Source organism: Amblyraja radiata, chromosome 7, assembly GCF_010909765.2.
Source record: "Amblyraja radiata isolate CabotCenter1 chromosome 7, sAmbRad1.1.pri, whole genome shotgun sequence".
NCBI lineage: Eukaryota > Metazoa > Chordata > Chondrichthyes > Rajiformes > Rajidae > Amblyraja > Amblyraja radiata.
In genome coordinates, this window is record NC_045962.1 from 84,784,848 (window position 1) to 84,800,245 (window position 15,398).

Below are 15,398 nucleotides of genomic sequence, written 5' to 3' on the forward strand. Positions count from 1 at the left end.
GCCGAATGGCCTACTCCTGCACCTATTTTCTATGTTTCTATGAGTCTACAATGCCTGCTTTCAGGAAGACATGAAGTATTCCAACATTGTTAATTTGAGAATGAACAAGGAATTATCCTGCATCTTGGTCATACATCCGTTAATTAACATTGCTAACAAATATGCCATTATGTGGTTGATATGAACAGGGTGGCGCAGCGGTAGAGTTGCTGCCTTACTGCGTCAGAGATCCGAGTTCCATCCTGCCTACGGGTGCTGTCGGTATGGAGTTTGTACCTTCCCCCCGTGACCTGCGTGGGTTTGCTCCGAGATCTTCGGTTTCCTCACACACTCCAAAGACGTGCAGGTATGAAAGTTAATTGGCTTGGTGTAAATGTTAAAAGTTGTCCCTAGTGTGTGTAGGGCAGCGTTAGTGGGCGGGGATCGCTGGTCGGTACGGACTCGGTCGGCCGAAGAAACATAGAAACATAGAAAATAGGTGCAGGAGCAGGCCATTCGGCCCTTCTAGCCTGCACCGCCATTCAATATGATCATGGCTGATCATCCAACTCAGTATCCTGTACCTGCCTTCTCTCCATACCCCCTGATCCCTTTAGCCACAAGGGCCACATCTAACTCCCTCTTAAATATAGCCAATGAACTGTGGCCTCAACTACCTTCTGTGGCAGAGAATTCCACAGATTCACCACTCTCTGTGTGAAAAATGTTTTCCTCATCTCGGTCCTAAAAGATTTCCCCCTTATCCTTAATCTGTGACCCCTTGTTCTGGACTTCCCCGACATCGGAAACAATCTTCCTGCATCTAGCCTGTCCAACCCCTTAAGAATTTTGTAAGTTTCTATAAGATCCCCCCTCAATCTTCTAAATTCTAGCGAGTACAAGCCGAGTCTACCCAGTCTTTAGAGCCTGTTTCCGCTCTGGTTCTCTAAACTAAACTACGTTACCACATTTCCTACAATGACCGGACATAACGCATTTGGAAAGGGAAGAACTTTGCGTGAGGAAATCGAGTCTTTAGATTTAGACTTTAGAGACACGGTGTAGAAACAGGCCCTTTGGCCCACCGAGTCCTAAACGTTATTCCCTTATCATGTATCTATACATTGTAAATGGCTCGATTGGAATCATGTATTGTCTTTCCGCTGACTGGTTAGCAAGCAGCAAAAGCGCTTCACTGTCCCTCGCTACAGGCGACAATAAACTAAACTGAACCCTCTGGTCATCTTATTTGCTTCACTATTCGCATCCTTGTATCTCGCTCGTTATCACACCTTCTCCAGCCAATAATGGACCATTCACCAGATTGATCCCTGGGATGGCGGGACTGTCATATGAGGAAAGATTGAAAAGACTAGGCTTGTATTCACTGGAGTCTCGAAGGATGAGGGGGGCGATCTTACAGAAACATATAAAATTATAAAAGGACTGGACAAGCTAGATGCAGGAAAAATGTTCCCAATGTTGGGCGAGTCCAGAACCAGGGGCCAGACTTAGAATAAAGGGGAGGTCATTTAAGACTGAGGTGAGATAAAAAAAATTCACCCAGAGAGTTGTGGATTTATGGAATTCCCTGCCAGAGGGCAGTGGAGGCCAAGTGACTAGATGGATTTAAGAGAGAGTTAGATAGAGCTCTAGGGGCTAGTGGAGTCAAGGAACATGGGGAGAAAGCAGGCATGGGTTATTGATAGGGGACGATCAGCCATGATCACAATGAATGGCGGTGCTGGCTCGAAGGGCTGAATGGCCTCCTCCTGCACCTATTTTCTGTGTTTCTATGTTTCTATTATGGACTCCGCCGTTCCTGAGATCATGTGTTGGCTGCCCTGATTGGTTCTGGCCTTTTCTCATATCCTGTCCCGTTTCCACCCCCCCCCCCCCCTCCCCCCCCCAACCTTTAGAATAAGGTTTCCGACCCGACACTGCAGATGCTGCTTTACACTGAAGGTAGACACAAAATGCTGGAGTAACTCAGCGGAACTCTCTAAGTTAGAGAAGTCAATATTCATACCGCGGGGATGTCTCCCTCTCCTCTGACTCTCAGCCTGAAGAAGGGTCTCGATCTGATACGTCACCCATTGCTTTTCTCCAGAGATGCTGCCTGACCCTTGGGTTACTCCAGCATTTGGTGACTGTCTTTGGGCTTTGACAAGGTTTGGCATGGTGGGCTGATCTGGAGTGCAGGAAGTAAAAGTGATATAACCAAACAAGCTTGATTTTTAAAGCTGCTCTTGAATCTGCTTCTACCATTCTTTAAGGTTTGGCCTTACAGATCTTGTATAAATTGGCGTCATTGTGGTTCCGTTGAGAATAAACTGGTGGCAACTTACTGGTTTAATAATCCATTTCTGCTTGGTAGAGCCGTCTGCCCAGGCATTCTTCAACAGCTTGATGTCATGAGGGAGGATGAAGGATTGTGGAAAAAAGCTGAACTCTCTTTTCCCAAATCGTACCTGCATTTTCAACAAGTTACGCCACAGGCGATCCTTGCGCCCGATTTGAAACGATCCTGGAAAGTGATTCAGCTGCAAGGAAACGCAAGAGGATGACTTTTCCAAAGTCCATCAGGATATTTATGATGCTTTGCAGAGACCGACATCAAATACAAGAATATAATTTCAAATTAATTTCAATGCTTTTTAATAAAGAACTTAAATTGCTACTCGTTGACCTATTAAACAAGAACTTGCAAATATAAAGCAACAAAAAGCAGGAAACTGTTCAATACTAGATGATCAGCCATGATTGAATGGTGGGCTGGATGCGATGGGCTGAATGGCCTAATTCTGCTCCTATAACTTATGGTTTGATCAGTGGAGGCGAAGACATTGGTGTTTTAAGGTATTTTTTAAGTCAGTGGCAATCTAACAATGACAACAAAAATTAAAAGCAACTAAAAAACATAGACAAAAAAATTCACAAGGAGGGTCGTAAAAGATAAAAAGCTAAATATTGAAATGTTGGAAAGCTCCAGTAGAAACACAAAACGGTGAAAACTCTCAGCAGCACAAGCCGTCTCACATAGATTCTATGTGACATGCTGATCATTTTCCGCATTTCTGCTTCTACTTCAATGGTGAAAGGCCATCGATCCCGGGTCTCCGGCGCTGTATGGCAGCAACTCTACCGCTGTGCCACCGTGCCGCCCTAGCATGATCTATCTTCCTACTGATGGCCTTTCTCCCTGTAACCTGCGTGGGTTTTCTCAGAGATCTTCGGTTTCCTCCCACACCAAAGACATCCAGGTTTTGTCAGTTAATTCGCTTGGTATGAATATAAACTGTCCCTAGGACACTTGTGTGCAGGAAAGTGTTCGTGTGCGGGGATCGCCAGTCAGCGTGGACACGCTGGGCCGAAGGGCCTGTTTCCGCGCTGTGTCTCTAAACCAAACTAAACTACAAGTCTTAACAAAGATGGCGGAAGACTCCAATGGTGGAGAGCGGGGAGTGAGGAGGATGCAGCGAGGTCAGGTTTGGATGTAGAGGATTGGGGAAGGACTCCGATCCTCTATAGCTGGATATAGCTCTTGGGGCTAATGGAATCAAGAGATATGGGGAGAAAGCAGGAACGGGGTACTGATTGGGGTTGATCAGCCATGATCATATTGAATGGCAGTGCTGGTTCGAAGGGCCAAATGGCCTACTCCTGCACCTATTTTCTATTTTTCCACGACCGGCCGATTCCAAAACTGCAACTATTTACCTTCTGATATTCCCGGAGGGTCTTAAACAGTGGCGACTTCATATGGTGCCCCCAGCAACCCATCCAATCGTACGATCCTGAAATGCGCACACAGACACACCAACGTTCAACTTGGAAAAGGGAGGCTTCCCCCCCACCCTTTTCAGTTCCCCCCACCAGATGCAAACAGAGGCAATCACCTTTTAAATATCTTTGAGTTTGAATTTGGCTCATTGTCACATGTGCCAAGATACAGTGAAAAGCTTCTGTTGCGTGCTAACCCAGTTGGCAGAAAGACAATACATGATTACAATCGAGCCATTCACTGTGTTCAGATGCACGATGAAGAGAATAACGCAAATAACATTTAGTGCAAGATAAAGCCATTAAAGTACGATCAAAGATAGTCCGAGAGTCTCCAATGTGTTAGATAATAGCTCAGGACTGCTTTCTAATTGTTGGCAGGATGGCTCATTTGCCTGACAACGGGTGGGAAGAAACTGTCCCTGAATCTGGAGGTGTGTGTTTTCACACTTCTGTACCTCTTGCCCGATGGGAGAGGGAAGAAGAGGGAGTGGTCGGGGTGTGACTCGTCCTTGATTGTGCTGGTGGCCTTGCCGAGGAAGTACAAAGTGTAAATAGAGTCAATGAAAGGGAGGTTGGTTTCAGAATTAAGGGACAGAAGTTTAGGGGTAACATGAGGAGGAACTTCTTTACTCAGAGTGGTAGCTGTGTGGAATGAGCATGGGTGAAGCTCGACAGACTTGGTACTGGAGTTGGGCGTTTCAACGCCAGCGTGTGGAGATGGGGGCTCCACCAGAGTCATCTCTGGGTGCCCGCTCTACCACCCACCCAAATGGAGCTCAGGGCCTGGCAGACATTGACGCAGAGACAACAACCTGGCTGCTCCACACCCGGCTTGAGATCTAATTATTCCTTTGGTTTATGTTTCATTCACAAGAAGAAGCTTGATTAGTATGGGTGTCAGGGGTTACGGGGAGAAGGCAGGAGAATGCAAATTCGTGAAGCGTTCCATATTTTTGCTTTTTCCATTGACAGTAGGGAAGTTTCGAACAAGAGGACATGATTTGAAAATTAAGGGACAAAGGTTTAGGGGTAACATGAGGGGGAACTTCTTTACTCAGAGAGTGGTAGCTGTGTGGAATGAGCTTTCAGTGGAAGTGGTGGAGGCAGGTTCGATTTTATCATTTAAAAATAAATTAGATAGGTATATGGACGGGAAAGGAATGGAGGGTTATGGTCTGAGTGCAGGTAGATGGGACTAGTTGAGAGTAAATGTTCGGCACGGACTAGAAGGGCCGATATCGCCTGTTTCCGTGCTGTAATTGTTATATGGTTATATGGTTTGTGTGATGGTCTTGGCTGCGTCCACAATTCTCTGTAGTTTATTGCGATCTTGGATGGGGTTGCTCCCAACCGATGCTGTGATGCATCCTCGATAAAATGCTTTCTACTACGCATCTATGCAACAGCCATTTGTCCGTTTGCAGTGGAACGTCAGGGGGCAACCTAACAGAGTTTCTACCAGATACCCACAGACTCCCGCCTGATTTGAGGCACTTCACACATCAGTGAGAGGACACAGCTAGATACGACTGACAGAGATGCAACAGCACCGTGGTTAGGCTTCTCAACTAGCAATCAAGAGATTGGCCTGAAGATGTTGAGACAGCTTCAAATCCCTTCAGCCAGGAAATTGACAGCAGACACGGGTTAGATTCCGACTACGGGTGCTGTCTGTACGAAGTTTGTACGTTCTACCCGTGACCTGCGTGGTTTTCTTCGAGATCTTCGGTTTCCTCCCACACTCCAAAGACGTGCTGGTTTGTAGGTTAATTGGCTTGGTACAAATGTAAAATTGTCCCTAATGTGTGTCGGATAGTTTTAGTGTGCGGGGATCGGTGGTCGGTGTGGATTCGGTGGGCCCGTTTACGTGCTGTGTCTCTAAACTAAACGAAAGGATGCCCTCACCACATAGACGACAAATAAATATGATTAATGACTTACTTTTAGTAATTTTGAAATGGGACTTGGCCACTGCATTTTTCACAACTATTGGTGTTACATTTGACATTCTCCATTTCATCTGCTTCCTTAGCTCCCATGGCAATTGTTCAACTGTGGAGGTGATGACAAAAGTAATTCAGTAAAGGAAAATTCACATTATATCATTCAGACCCGATTGCAATGCTATAACAACTCTGCACGTTCTGAATTTAAGACTTCGAGCAACGAGGAATCTTGGCACCCTGTTCAGCATGGACATTGTGGGCTGAAGGGCCCGTTTCTGCGCTGTGCTCTTCCATTCTCTTTAGGGCCTGTTCCACTTGGGTGTCATTTGCGCGTCATTTATGCGACATCATTTACACGTCAAGACGCAAGCATCGTGACGCGCGCATGGCCGGGGTGAGGCTTGTTGGCGCAGGCAGTGACGCGCGGGGCGCCCCAGGATTTTGGGGTTCACAAAATCTTCTCGCGCCACCTGCGTGACACGCAAATGACGCCCAAGTGCGACAGGCCCTTTTGTGAGATAAAACTCACCATTTAAAACATCAAGTAGACAAACCACATGGATCAGCAGAGGTGTGTGTGTGTGTGTGTGTGTGTGTGTGAGTGTGAGTGTGAGAGTGAGCAAAAAAAAAAAATGGATATTTGGAAATCATATATTTCTCTGTAAATAACACAGCAATGGTAAATAAAAATGGTGGAAAAACTCAGCGTCTATGGAGAGAGGGAGCAGGTGACGTTTCCGGTCGAGACCCGGCTACACTACAGGAGAGCTGGGAAGGGGGAGGGGAAGGAGGGAGCTCTCCCGCAAGCCGACTGTCTCCCCCTCTTCCTTTCTTTTTCCCGCTCCCCCCCACCCACATCAGTCTGAAGAAGGGTCTCGACCCGAACCATCGCCTATTCCATCTCTCCATAGATGCTGCCTCACCCACTGAGTTTCTGCAGCATTTTTGTCCACCTTCCATTTCTCCAGCATCTGCAGTTCTTTCTTAAACAGCAAAAGGTAAATAGTATCTAATGGCAATAAATACTTCTTTCCTTACTTTTCTCGTTTGGAGTCCCAAAATATACGATCAAAGGCATATCATAGAATAGGCTTTTAATTAATGCTGGTTTAGCAACTTGATGTTTATACTCATGCGTTGGTGTGTACCCGATATCAAAAACAGACCTGGAGAAAAAGAAGAGAACAAATAGATTGATATTAAGTAAGTAAGTTTATTGGCCAAGTATTCACATACAAGGAATTTGCCTTGGTGCTCCGCCCACAAGTAACAACATGACATACAGTGACAGTTACGAATGACTCAGATAACACTAAACATTAATAATAATAAAACATTCATGATAAAACACCATTGATCAAGCATGTGAACCAACAAAATACCAGATCAAAGGTAGGCTACAGATTTTTGGCTGTTGAGTCGAGCAACTACTCGTGGATAAAAACTGTTTTTATGTCTGGCTGTGGCAGCTTTGACAGTCCGGAGTCGCCTTCCAGAGGGAAGTGATTCAAAGAGTTTGTGGCCAGGGTGAGAGGGGTCAGAGATGATCTTGCCCGCTCGCTTCCTGGCCCTTGCAGTGTACAGTTCATCAATGGAGGGAAGGTCGCAGCCAATAACCTTCTCTGCTGATCGGACGATTCGCTGTCCGATAAGTCAGCTGCAATGAATTTATTGTAATATGAATGCCATCAAAACAAAAACAAAAATTGTTAGAGCCTTATGAAATGCTCCCAATCCACTCACAATACTAGCAATTGGAATTTTAATGAACATTTATCCAACTGTAACAGAACATTTTAGCTCAAGTTCCACTTTGGAAATATTATTCCACTTTGGAAAATACGAGGACGCAAGGAGCTGCAGATGCTGGAATCGTAAGAAAAATAAAAAGTGCTGGAGCAACTAATCTCCGGAGAACATGGAACGGTGAGGTTTCAGGTCAGGACCCTTCTTCAGTTTGATCGTAGTCGTCAGAAACTGAGTGATTGGAAAATATCGGTCTCCCGTGGTTAAAAGGGTTATTTTACAGACCTAATACCTTTGTTAAGCAAAGGTTTCCGTAGCGGGTAGTAAATAAAACCATTACTTTTTTTAGTGGGGGATCTCGTTTTCTGTCCATGGAATAACAAAAAAAAGTAAACCAAAAGCAAACCAGCTAGCTTTGATAAGCTGAAATATGTTCATAAATCATAAGAGCAGAATTACCATATAACCATATAACAATTACAGCACGGAAACAGGCCATCTCGGCCCTTCTGGTCCGTGCCGAACACTTACTCTCACCTAGTCCCATCTACCTGCACTCAGACCATAACCCTCCATTCCTTTCCCGTCCATATACCTATCCAATTTATTTTTAAATGATAAAATCGAACCTGCCTCCACCACTTCCACTGGAAGCTCATTCCACACTGCTACCCCTCTCTGAGTAAAGAAGTTCCCCCTCATGTTGCCCCTAAACATTTGTCCCTTAATTCTCAAATCATGTCCTCTTGTTTGAATCTTCCCCACTCTCAATGGAAAAAGCTTATCCACGTCAACTCCTCTCATAATTTTAAAGACCTCTATCAAGTCCCCCCTTAACCTTCTGCGCTCCAATTACACCATTGGGCTCATCCAGGCTACTCCACCATTCAATCATGGCTAGACCAAAAAATGCTGGAGAAACTCAGCGGGTGAGGCAGCATTTATGGAGAGAAGGAATAGGTGACGTTTTGGATCGAGATCCTTCTTCAGACTGATGTTGGGGGGAGCGTGAAAAAGCGATCATGGCTGCTCTTTCTTTCACTCTCACCCCCATTCTCCTGCCTTTCCCCCCATAACCTTTGACACCCATACTAATCAAGAACTTGCCATACTCTGCTTTAAAAATACCCAATAACTTACTTGGCCTCCCCAGCCGTGTGTGGCAATGAATTCTACAGATTCACCACTCTCCAACGAAAGAAATTCCTCCCCAATTCCTTCCAAAAGGTACGCCCTTTAATTCTGAGGCTGTAGTGGTCTCTAGTCCTAGACTCTTCCACTAGTGGAAACATCCTCTCCACATCCACTCTATCTACACCTTTCATTATTCAGTAGGTTAAAAGCCAATTGTTGGAAGATGGAAGTAACTTCAAGTCACTCCTTCCATTAATCATTTCAAAGAGAGTTAATTGTCATTGATTTTCCATGGATTTATGTTTATTTGGAAGACACTGCTAAAATGTGCTTCCTGACCTTTGCTGTGGCAATAAATGAAATCAAACTCTTTTGTTATACCTGTAGTAGAGATTTGGGTCTGGTGCACTATCGTCCTTCAGCTTCATCAAAGCAATAAAAGTATCTCATGGTGGCAGCCCACCACTCCCTACTCAAGTTAGGGATGGACCACCAAACATTAAGATACTAAAAGCAACAAAGTGCTGGAATAACTCAATGGCTCAGGCAACATTCTTACAAAATTCTTAAGGGGTTGGACAGGCTAGATGCAGGAAGATTGTTCCCGATGTTGGGGAAGTCCAGGACAAGGGGTCACAGTTTAAGGATAAGGGGGAAGTCTTTTAGGACCGAGATGAGAAAAACATTTTTCACACAGAGAATGGTGAATCTGTGGAATTCTCTGCCACAGAAGGTGGTTGAGGCCAGTTCATTGGCTATATTTAAGAGGGAGTTAGATGTGGCCCTTGTGGCTAAAGGGATCAGGGGGTATGGAGAGAAGGCAGGTACAGGATACTGAGTTGGATGATCAGCCATGATCATATTGAATGGCGGTGCAGGCTCGAAGGGCCGAAAAGGCCTACTCCTGCACCTATTTTCTATGTTTCTATGTAACATCTCTGGAGAACATGGTTAGGTGATGTTTCGGGTCTGTTTAAACAGTAAGATAATAGAGCCCATGTTTTTAAAAACTTCAAGTACTAAAGGGTCTACATTTGTTATATTGATTATGAATGATATCTGTAAAACTACATTTAGTGTATTTTAGAGATACAGCATGGAAACAGCCCCTTCGGCCCACTGAGTCACCCGCACACTAGTTCTATTATCCCAGTTTCGCATCCTACACACTAAGGTCAATTTACAGAAGCCAATTAACCTACAAACCTGCACGTCTTTGGAATGTGGGACAGTGCTGGAGCACCCGGAGACAACCCACGCGGGCACAGGTAGAACATACAAACTCCGTACTGACAGCACCCGGAGTCAGGATTGAACCTGGAACTCCGGCACTGTGAAGGGGCTGTCCCACTGCGGCGACCTAATCCGCCAGTTCAGAAGAGTTTGCCCTCGACTCATACTCGTAGCATGGTCGACACAAAGTCCTAGGAGGTCTTTGTAACTCTCCTTCACGCTCGAGAGTAGTCCCCGCGTACTCGAGGCCTCAGCTAGGTCGCGGCGTATTTTTCAACATGCTGAAAAATGCCCGCGAGTAAAAAAAAGTCGCCATGGAAAAACAAATCGATCAATTTTTTACTTGTAGGTTTAGTCGAAGTAGGTCGGCATGTTAGTCGTAGGTAATCGAGGGTAGTCGTAGATAGTCTTCAACATAGTCAAAGGGAGATCGAAGGAGGTCGTCTTCACTCTCCACTATTCGATGTCTAATTTCCCAAAGCTAGTCGAAGCTAGTCTTCAACATAGTCGAAGGAGGTCTTCAACGTGACACTTTTTCAAACTCTCCTAAAGTCTTCTAAACTCGCCAATTAGATCGCCGCAGTGGGACAGGCCCTTAAGGCAGCAACTCTACCACTGCACCACCGTGCCATCCTAAACATAAATTGTTACATTGAAAAACAAAAAAAGGGTGTGGTGAGAAACGAAGCAGGTATATCAACACATTTTGGTCTTTTTTTGTTTCATATTATTTTTTGTTTTTGTCTTTGAATTTTTTTTCAAGTTTTTACTTATTCATTCTGCGACTACACTCTTTGGTAGTTTACGGGTTTACAAATTCACTAGCTCTTTCACTCTTTCTCATTCTTGTCCTTTTTCTCTTTTTCTATTTCATTTTTGTCAAAATTTAAATGGAAGATGTACAATAAATGTATTTTGTCATATGCCATGGTTTATACGACTGTACACTGCTTATAATAAAAATATTATTTAAAAAAAAAAAAGAAGAAAAAAAAAAGGAAAAAAAAATGTGGAGCGGGTGAAAAGGTGGTAAATTGTTATCCAGACAGCAGATTAGGAAACAAGTACCAAGAGATCATGAGTCAAATGAAACAATGCTTTGTCAGAAAACCTACTTGGTATCAGGAGACTCGGGCATTGCATCATTAAAATTCAGCTTGGTTGAATCTTCCATTGAAATGGTAGAAGAGGAATCCGTAAGGGTGGAACACTCAGACTCCTCTGTAAGGAAACAATTGGCATTTAGACACGGCTAATGACGGTAAATGTCATAAACAATTAACATGGCATTGAAAGCAGCCCTTGATTATAGTGTATCTTGAAAGGGACAGGGCTGCATCTTGTCCGGAAATATTACAATCTGGTTTGGGAACTGCTCTGCCCAGGACAAGAAGGCTCTGCAGAGTAGTGCGTTCGGCCGAACGCACTATGGGAACTATACTCGCCCCCCTGCAGGAACTATACATCAGGAGGTGCAACTCCAGAGCCAATAAGATCATGGGAGACCCCTTCCACCCCTGCAACGGACTGTTCCAGCTGCTCCGGTCAGGCAAACGCCTCCGTTGCCATGCTGTGAGAACGGAGAGGTTGAGAAGGAGTTTCTTCCCAGAGGCCATTAGGACTGTAAACTCCTATCTCACCAGGGACTAACTTTACTGGACCACTCTACAGTTTTTTTTTTTAAATCGCTGTTTTTTTTTTCTTTTTACTTCCTCCCACAATTTGCAATATGTAATATGTAAAATAATATGTGATTCTGTTCCATTCTGTTTGTAGTTTGTTTGTTTGCACAAAGTCCGTGAGCATTGCCACTTTTCATTTCACTGCACATCTCGTATGTGTATGTGACGAATAAACTTGAACTTGAACTGAGGAGTGTTATGTTACTTTATATGTTATCTGTCAGCAAAACTAATTTTAAGTTGTGGAAACAAAGAACTGCAGATGCTGGTTTGCAAAAGCAGGACACAACGTGCTGGAGTAACTCAGCAGGTCATTGGATAGGTGACGTTGCAGGTTGGGAAGAAGATGCTGCCTGAACCGCTGAGTTAATCCAGTACTGTATCCTAATTTAAAGATGTGTCCATACCATATTTAGGTCCAGTTTTGTACACATAGCAAATAAATGATTACAGAATTAACCATATAACAATCACAGCACGGAAACAGGCCATCTCGGCCCTTCTAGTCCGTGCCGAACACTTACTCTCACCTAGTCCCATCTACCTGCACTCAGACCATAACCCTCCATTCCTTTCCAGTCCATATACCTATCCAATTTATTTTTAAATGATAAAATCGAACCTGCCTCCACCACTTCCACTGGAAGCTCATTCCACACAGCTACCACTCTCTGAGTAAAGAAGTTCCCCCTCATGTTACCCCTAAACTTTTGTCCCTTAATTCTCAAATCATGTCCTCTTGTTTGAATCGTCCCTACTCTCAATGGAAAAAGCTTATCCACGTCAACTCTGTCTATCCCTCTCATCATTTTAAAGACCTCTATCAAGTCCCCCCTTAACCTTCTGCGCTCAATTATTAGAGCATGTCTAGGAAAGAAATGCAGATGCTGGTATAAATCGAAGGAAGACACAAAATGCTGGAGTAAATCAGCGGGACAGGCTGCATCTCCGGAGAGAAGGAATGGGCGACGTTTCGGGTCGAGTCCCTTCTTCAGACATTATTATAGCAGAGCTGGAAGCCATTTGTCTAATCAAATGTGTCAGCTCTGTGCAATAGTTAACTGATCAACCCCTGAGATTTTCTCCTTTGAATGCATCTGTCCAGTTCTGATAACCAGCATCTGCAGTTCCTTCCTACACATTTTGTCCGCTCCACGGCGAAATCTCCTCAAGGTGTGTCTACTTTGAAGAAGTTCTCCTCCTCTCTCCGACGAGAGTCCTGCAACACCCTCTCTCGCTGCTCCCCCTCTGTGATTCATCACCCATATCTCTTGTTTCCCTTATCCCTAACCAGTCTGAAGCAGGGACTCGACCCGAAACGTTATCCATTCCTTCTCTCCAGAGATGCTGCCTGTCCCGCTGAGTTAATCCAGCTTTTGTGTGTCTATCCCGGTTTAAACCAGCATCTGCAGTTTCTTCCTACACATTAAATATTACATAATAGCAAAGGTAGACACATTTTGGGCCATGTATGGCCTCATTGCCAAAGGATTTGAATAGAAGAGTAAAGATGTCTTACTACAATTATACACGATCTTGTTGAGACCACACCTGCAGTCTCGAGAACATTTTTTTTCCGGAAAGAATGAAATTAAAACTCAGCTCAATGGTTCCTAGGATATCGGTAGCAAGGACAGCAAATGGATTAGGCCTTAAAACCATGTATTCAGGTTCTCGATTGCCCTACTCTGGGCAAAAGACTCTGCATTTACCTCTCAATTTATCTATTCCTCTCCTGATCTTGTACACCTCCTGCACACCAAGGATGAAAGTCCTTGCCTGCTCATCCTCCCCCTCCCTATAGCTCAGGCCCTTGAGTTCTGGCAACATCCTCGCTAATCTTCTCTGCACCCTTTGCAGCTTGACAACATTTTCCTGATAACACGGTGACCAAATTGGAACACAATGCTCCAAATGTGGCCTCAACAATATCTTATACAACTGTAACATGGCGTCTCAATGATAGACACAAAGTGCTGGAGTTACTGGGTGGGTCAGGCAGCATCTCTGGAGATAAAGGATGGGTGACGTTTCGGGGCGGGACCCTTCTTGAAACAGAAGATGGGGGGGGGGGGGGGGGGGGGAGAGCCGTAGGCGAGAAAAGACCAGGACCAAAGATCTTAAGGATGACATCAAACGGGTCATGGCAGCTATCGAAAAAGTACGGAAATGATAAGGGGGAAATAAAAAAACACCCGAAGGAAATAGATGTTTAACAAAAAAAACGGGGGGGGGGGGGCGATCGCTCCGTGTCGTGTCGGAGGGGGGGGAGGGTGGTTTGAGTTCCGCTTTCCCCGACTCGGTCTGAAGACGGGTCTTGACCCGAAATGTCACCTATTCCTTTTGTCCAGAAATGCCGCCCGACCCGCTGCATTTTGTGTCTATCCTTTATTCTCCCAGCCTGATATAGCAGAATCTCCCTGAATTAGCTTGACGCCATGACAGAAGCCGGTTACGGAAATGGCGCTGAAGGTTACCCATCACCTACTACGACTTTTTAGCGGAGTGGACCATCTTGCTCCGCTGTAAGATCTTTGACCAGGGCTGGCCACAAATTAGCTCAGGCAGGGTGGTGCCGGATAAGCCAAAGGTTGCTTTAGGAATTTGGAACAAAGCTAATCAATTTATTATGACAGCTACAGAAACAATTCATGCAAAGCTGGAGTTTGTAGAGCAGACCATGAAGCAATACATAGGAAAGTCTTTATAGGACATGAAGAGCCAGATTTACCATCATAGTCCTGGCTGCTGGCTTCCTCCAGGCCATCGGCAAACTCCTCCTCTTCAAGGTCAACACTAGTAAGGAACAGAAAAAAATTTAGCTGGTTTGCACCAGAATATTACACTACAGGTGCACAACCTTTTATCCAAAAGCCTTGGGACCAGACACTTCTCGGATTTCGGAATTTTTCGGATTTCCGAATGGAAGATTTTTAGCGTAGATTAGGTAGGTAGCGCGGGCGGCTTGAAAAGTCTGGAGCTGCTGCCTCCTCCCCGGAGACCGGGGAATCATTGTAAATCATTGCTTAAATGTTAGTCAGTTAGTTTGGAGGGATTTTATGTGGGAGGGGGGTGAAGGGGGAAACTTTAATTCTTAGTCCCCTACCTGGTCGGAGAGGAGGGGAGCGGGCAATGCCTTACCGGGTCGCCGTGCAGTAAGCTCCGGAGCGCTGTGGCCGCCGACTCCCAACATCGTGGAGCTGGGGGCTGCGGGCGGCGCTGGTTGGAGCTCCGACCCCGGCAACTCTACCCCTGGCTGCGCGGCGCTCCAAATCCAGCGCCGCCCGCGGCCGGACGCCCGCAGCCCCAGCTCCACGATGTTGGGAGTCGGCAGCCACAGCGCTCCGGAGCTTACTGCACGGCGACCCGGTAAGGCATAGCCCGCTCCCCGCCTCTCCGACCAGGTAGGGGACTATGAATTAAAATTCCCCCCACCCCCCTTCACATAAAAGCCCTCCAAACTAACTGACTAACATTTAAGCAATGATTTACAGATGTTTAAGTGTCTCCCCGGTCTCCGGGGAGGAGGCAGCCACTACAGTAGTACAGACCTGGGTTGACCGTGGGTCGTTTCAGGGCACGTTTGGCGCCAAACACGAGATTTGGTGTGCAGACGACATCCTGGAAAAAATGTCCGGTTTTCGGAGCTTTTCGGTTTCCGGAACTCCGGATAAAAGGTTGTGCACCTGTATTAGTTATCTCCAACCTTTTCTTTCTTCCGCATAATACTCTTGAAAAATACGAGGGAAGCTCTGTGGCTGGCAGCAACAAGCACAATGGGGAGAAAGTATTTTTTTGGGGCCAAAGGTAAATAATGATGCAACTCGTACTGCTTTGTGCTTTGAGCAACATGGCCAAGATACAACATTTTAGACTTTAGAGTAAACGTGGA

At 45.3% G+C, this 15,398-nt stretch overlaps 1 protein-coding gene across 3 annotated transcripts in view; it reads right to left on the minus strand.

Moving 5' to 3' along the window:
- ttll4 (tubulin tyrosine ligase like 4) overlaps positions 1 to 15,398 on the minus strand; it is a 111,146-nt gene that overhangs the window by 50,937 nt on the left and 44,811 nt on the right. For all 3 annotated transcript variants that reach the window (XM_033024884.1, XM_033024885.1, XM_033024883.1), the window contains 6 exons: positions 14,238 to 14,302; positions 10,940 to 11,045; positions 6,750 to 6,877; positions 5,707 to 5,817; positions 3,700 to 3,776; positions 2,328 to 2,522 (listed from right to left, as the gene is read on the minus strand). In XM_033024884.1, the coding sequence (XP_032880775.1) occupies positions 2,328 to 2,522; positions 3,700 to 3,776; positions 5,707 to 5,817; positions 6,750 to 6,877; positions 10,940 to 11,045; positions 14,238 to 14,302 (682 nt within the window). The remainder of the gene's footprint in view (positions 1 to 2,327; positions 2,523 to 3,699; positions 3,777 to 5,706; positions 5,818 to 6,749; positions 6,878 to 10,939; positions 11,046 to 14,237; positions 14,303 to 15,398) is intronic.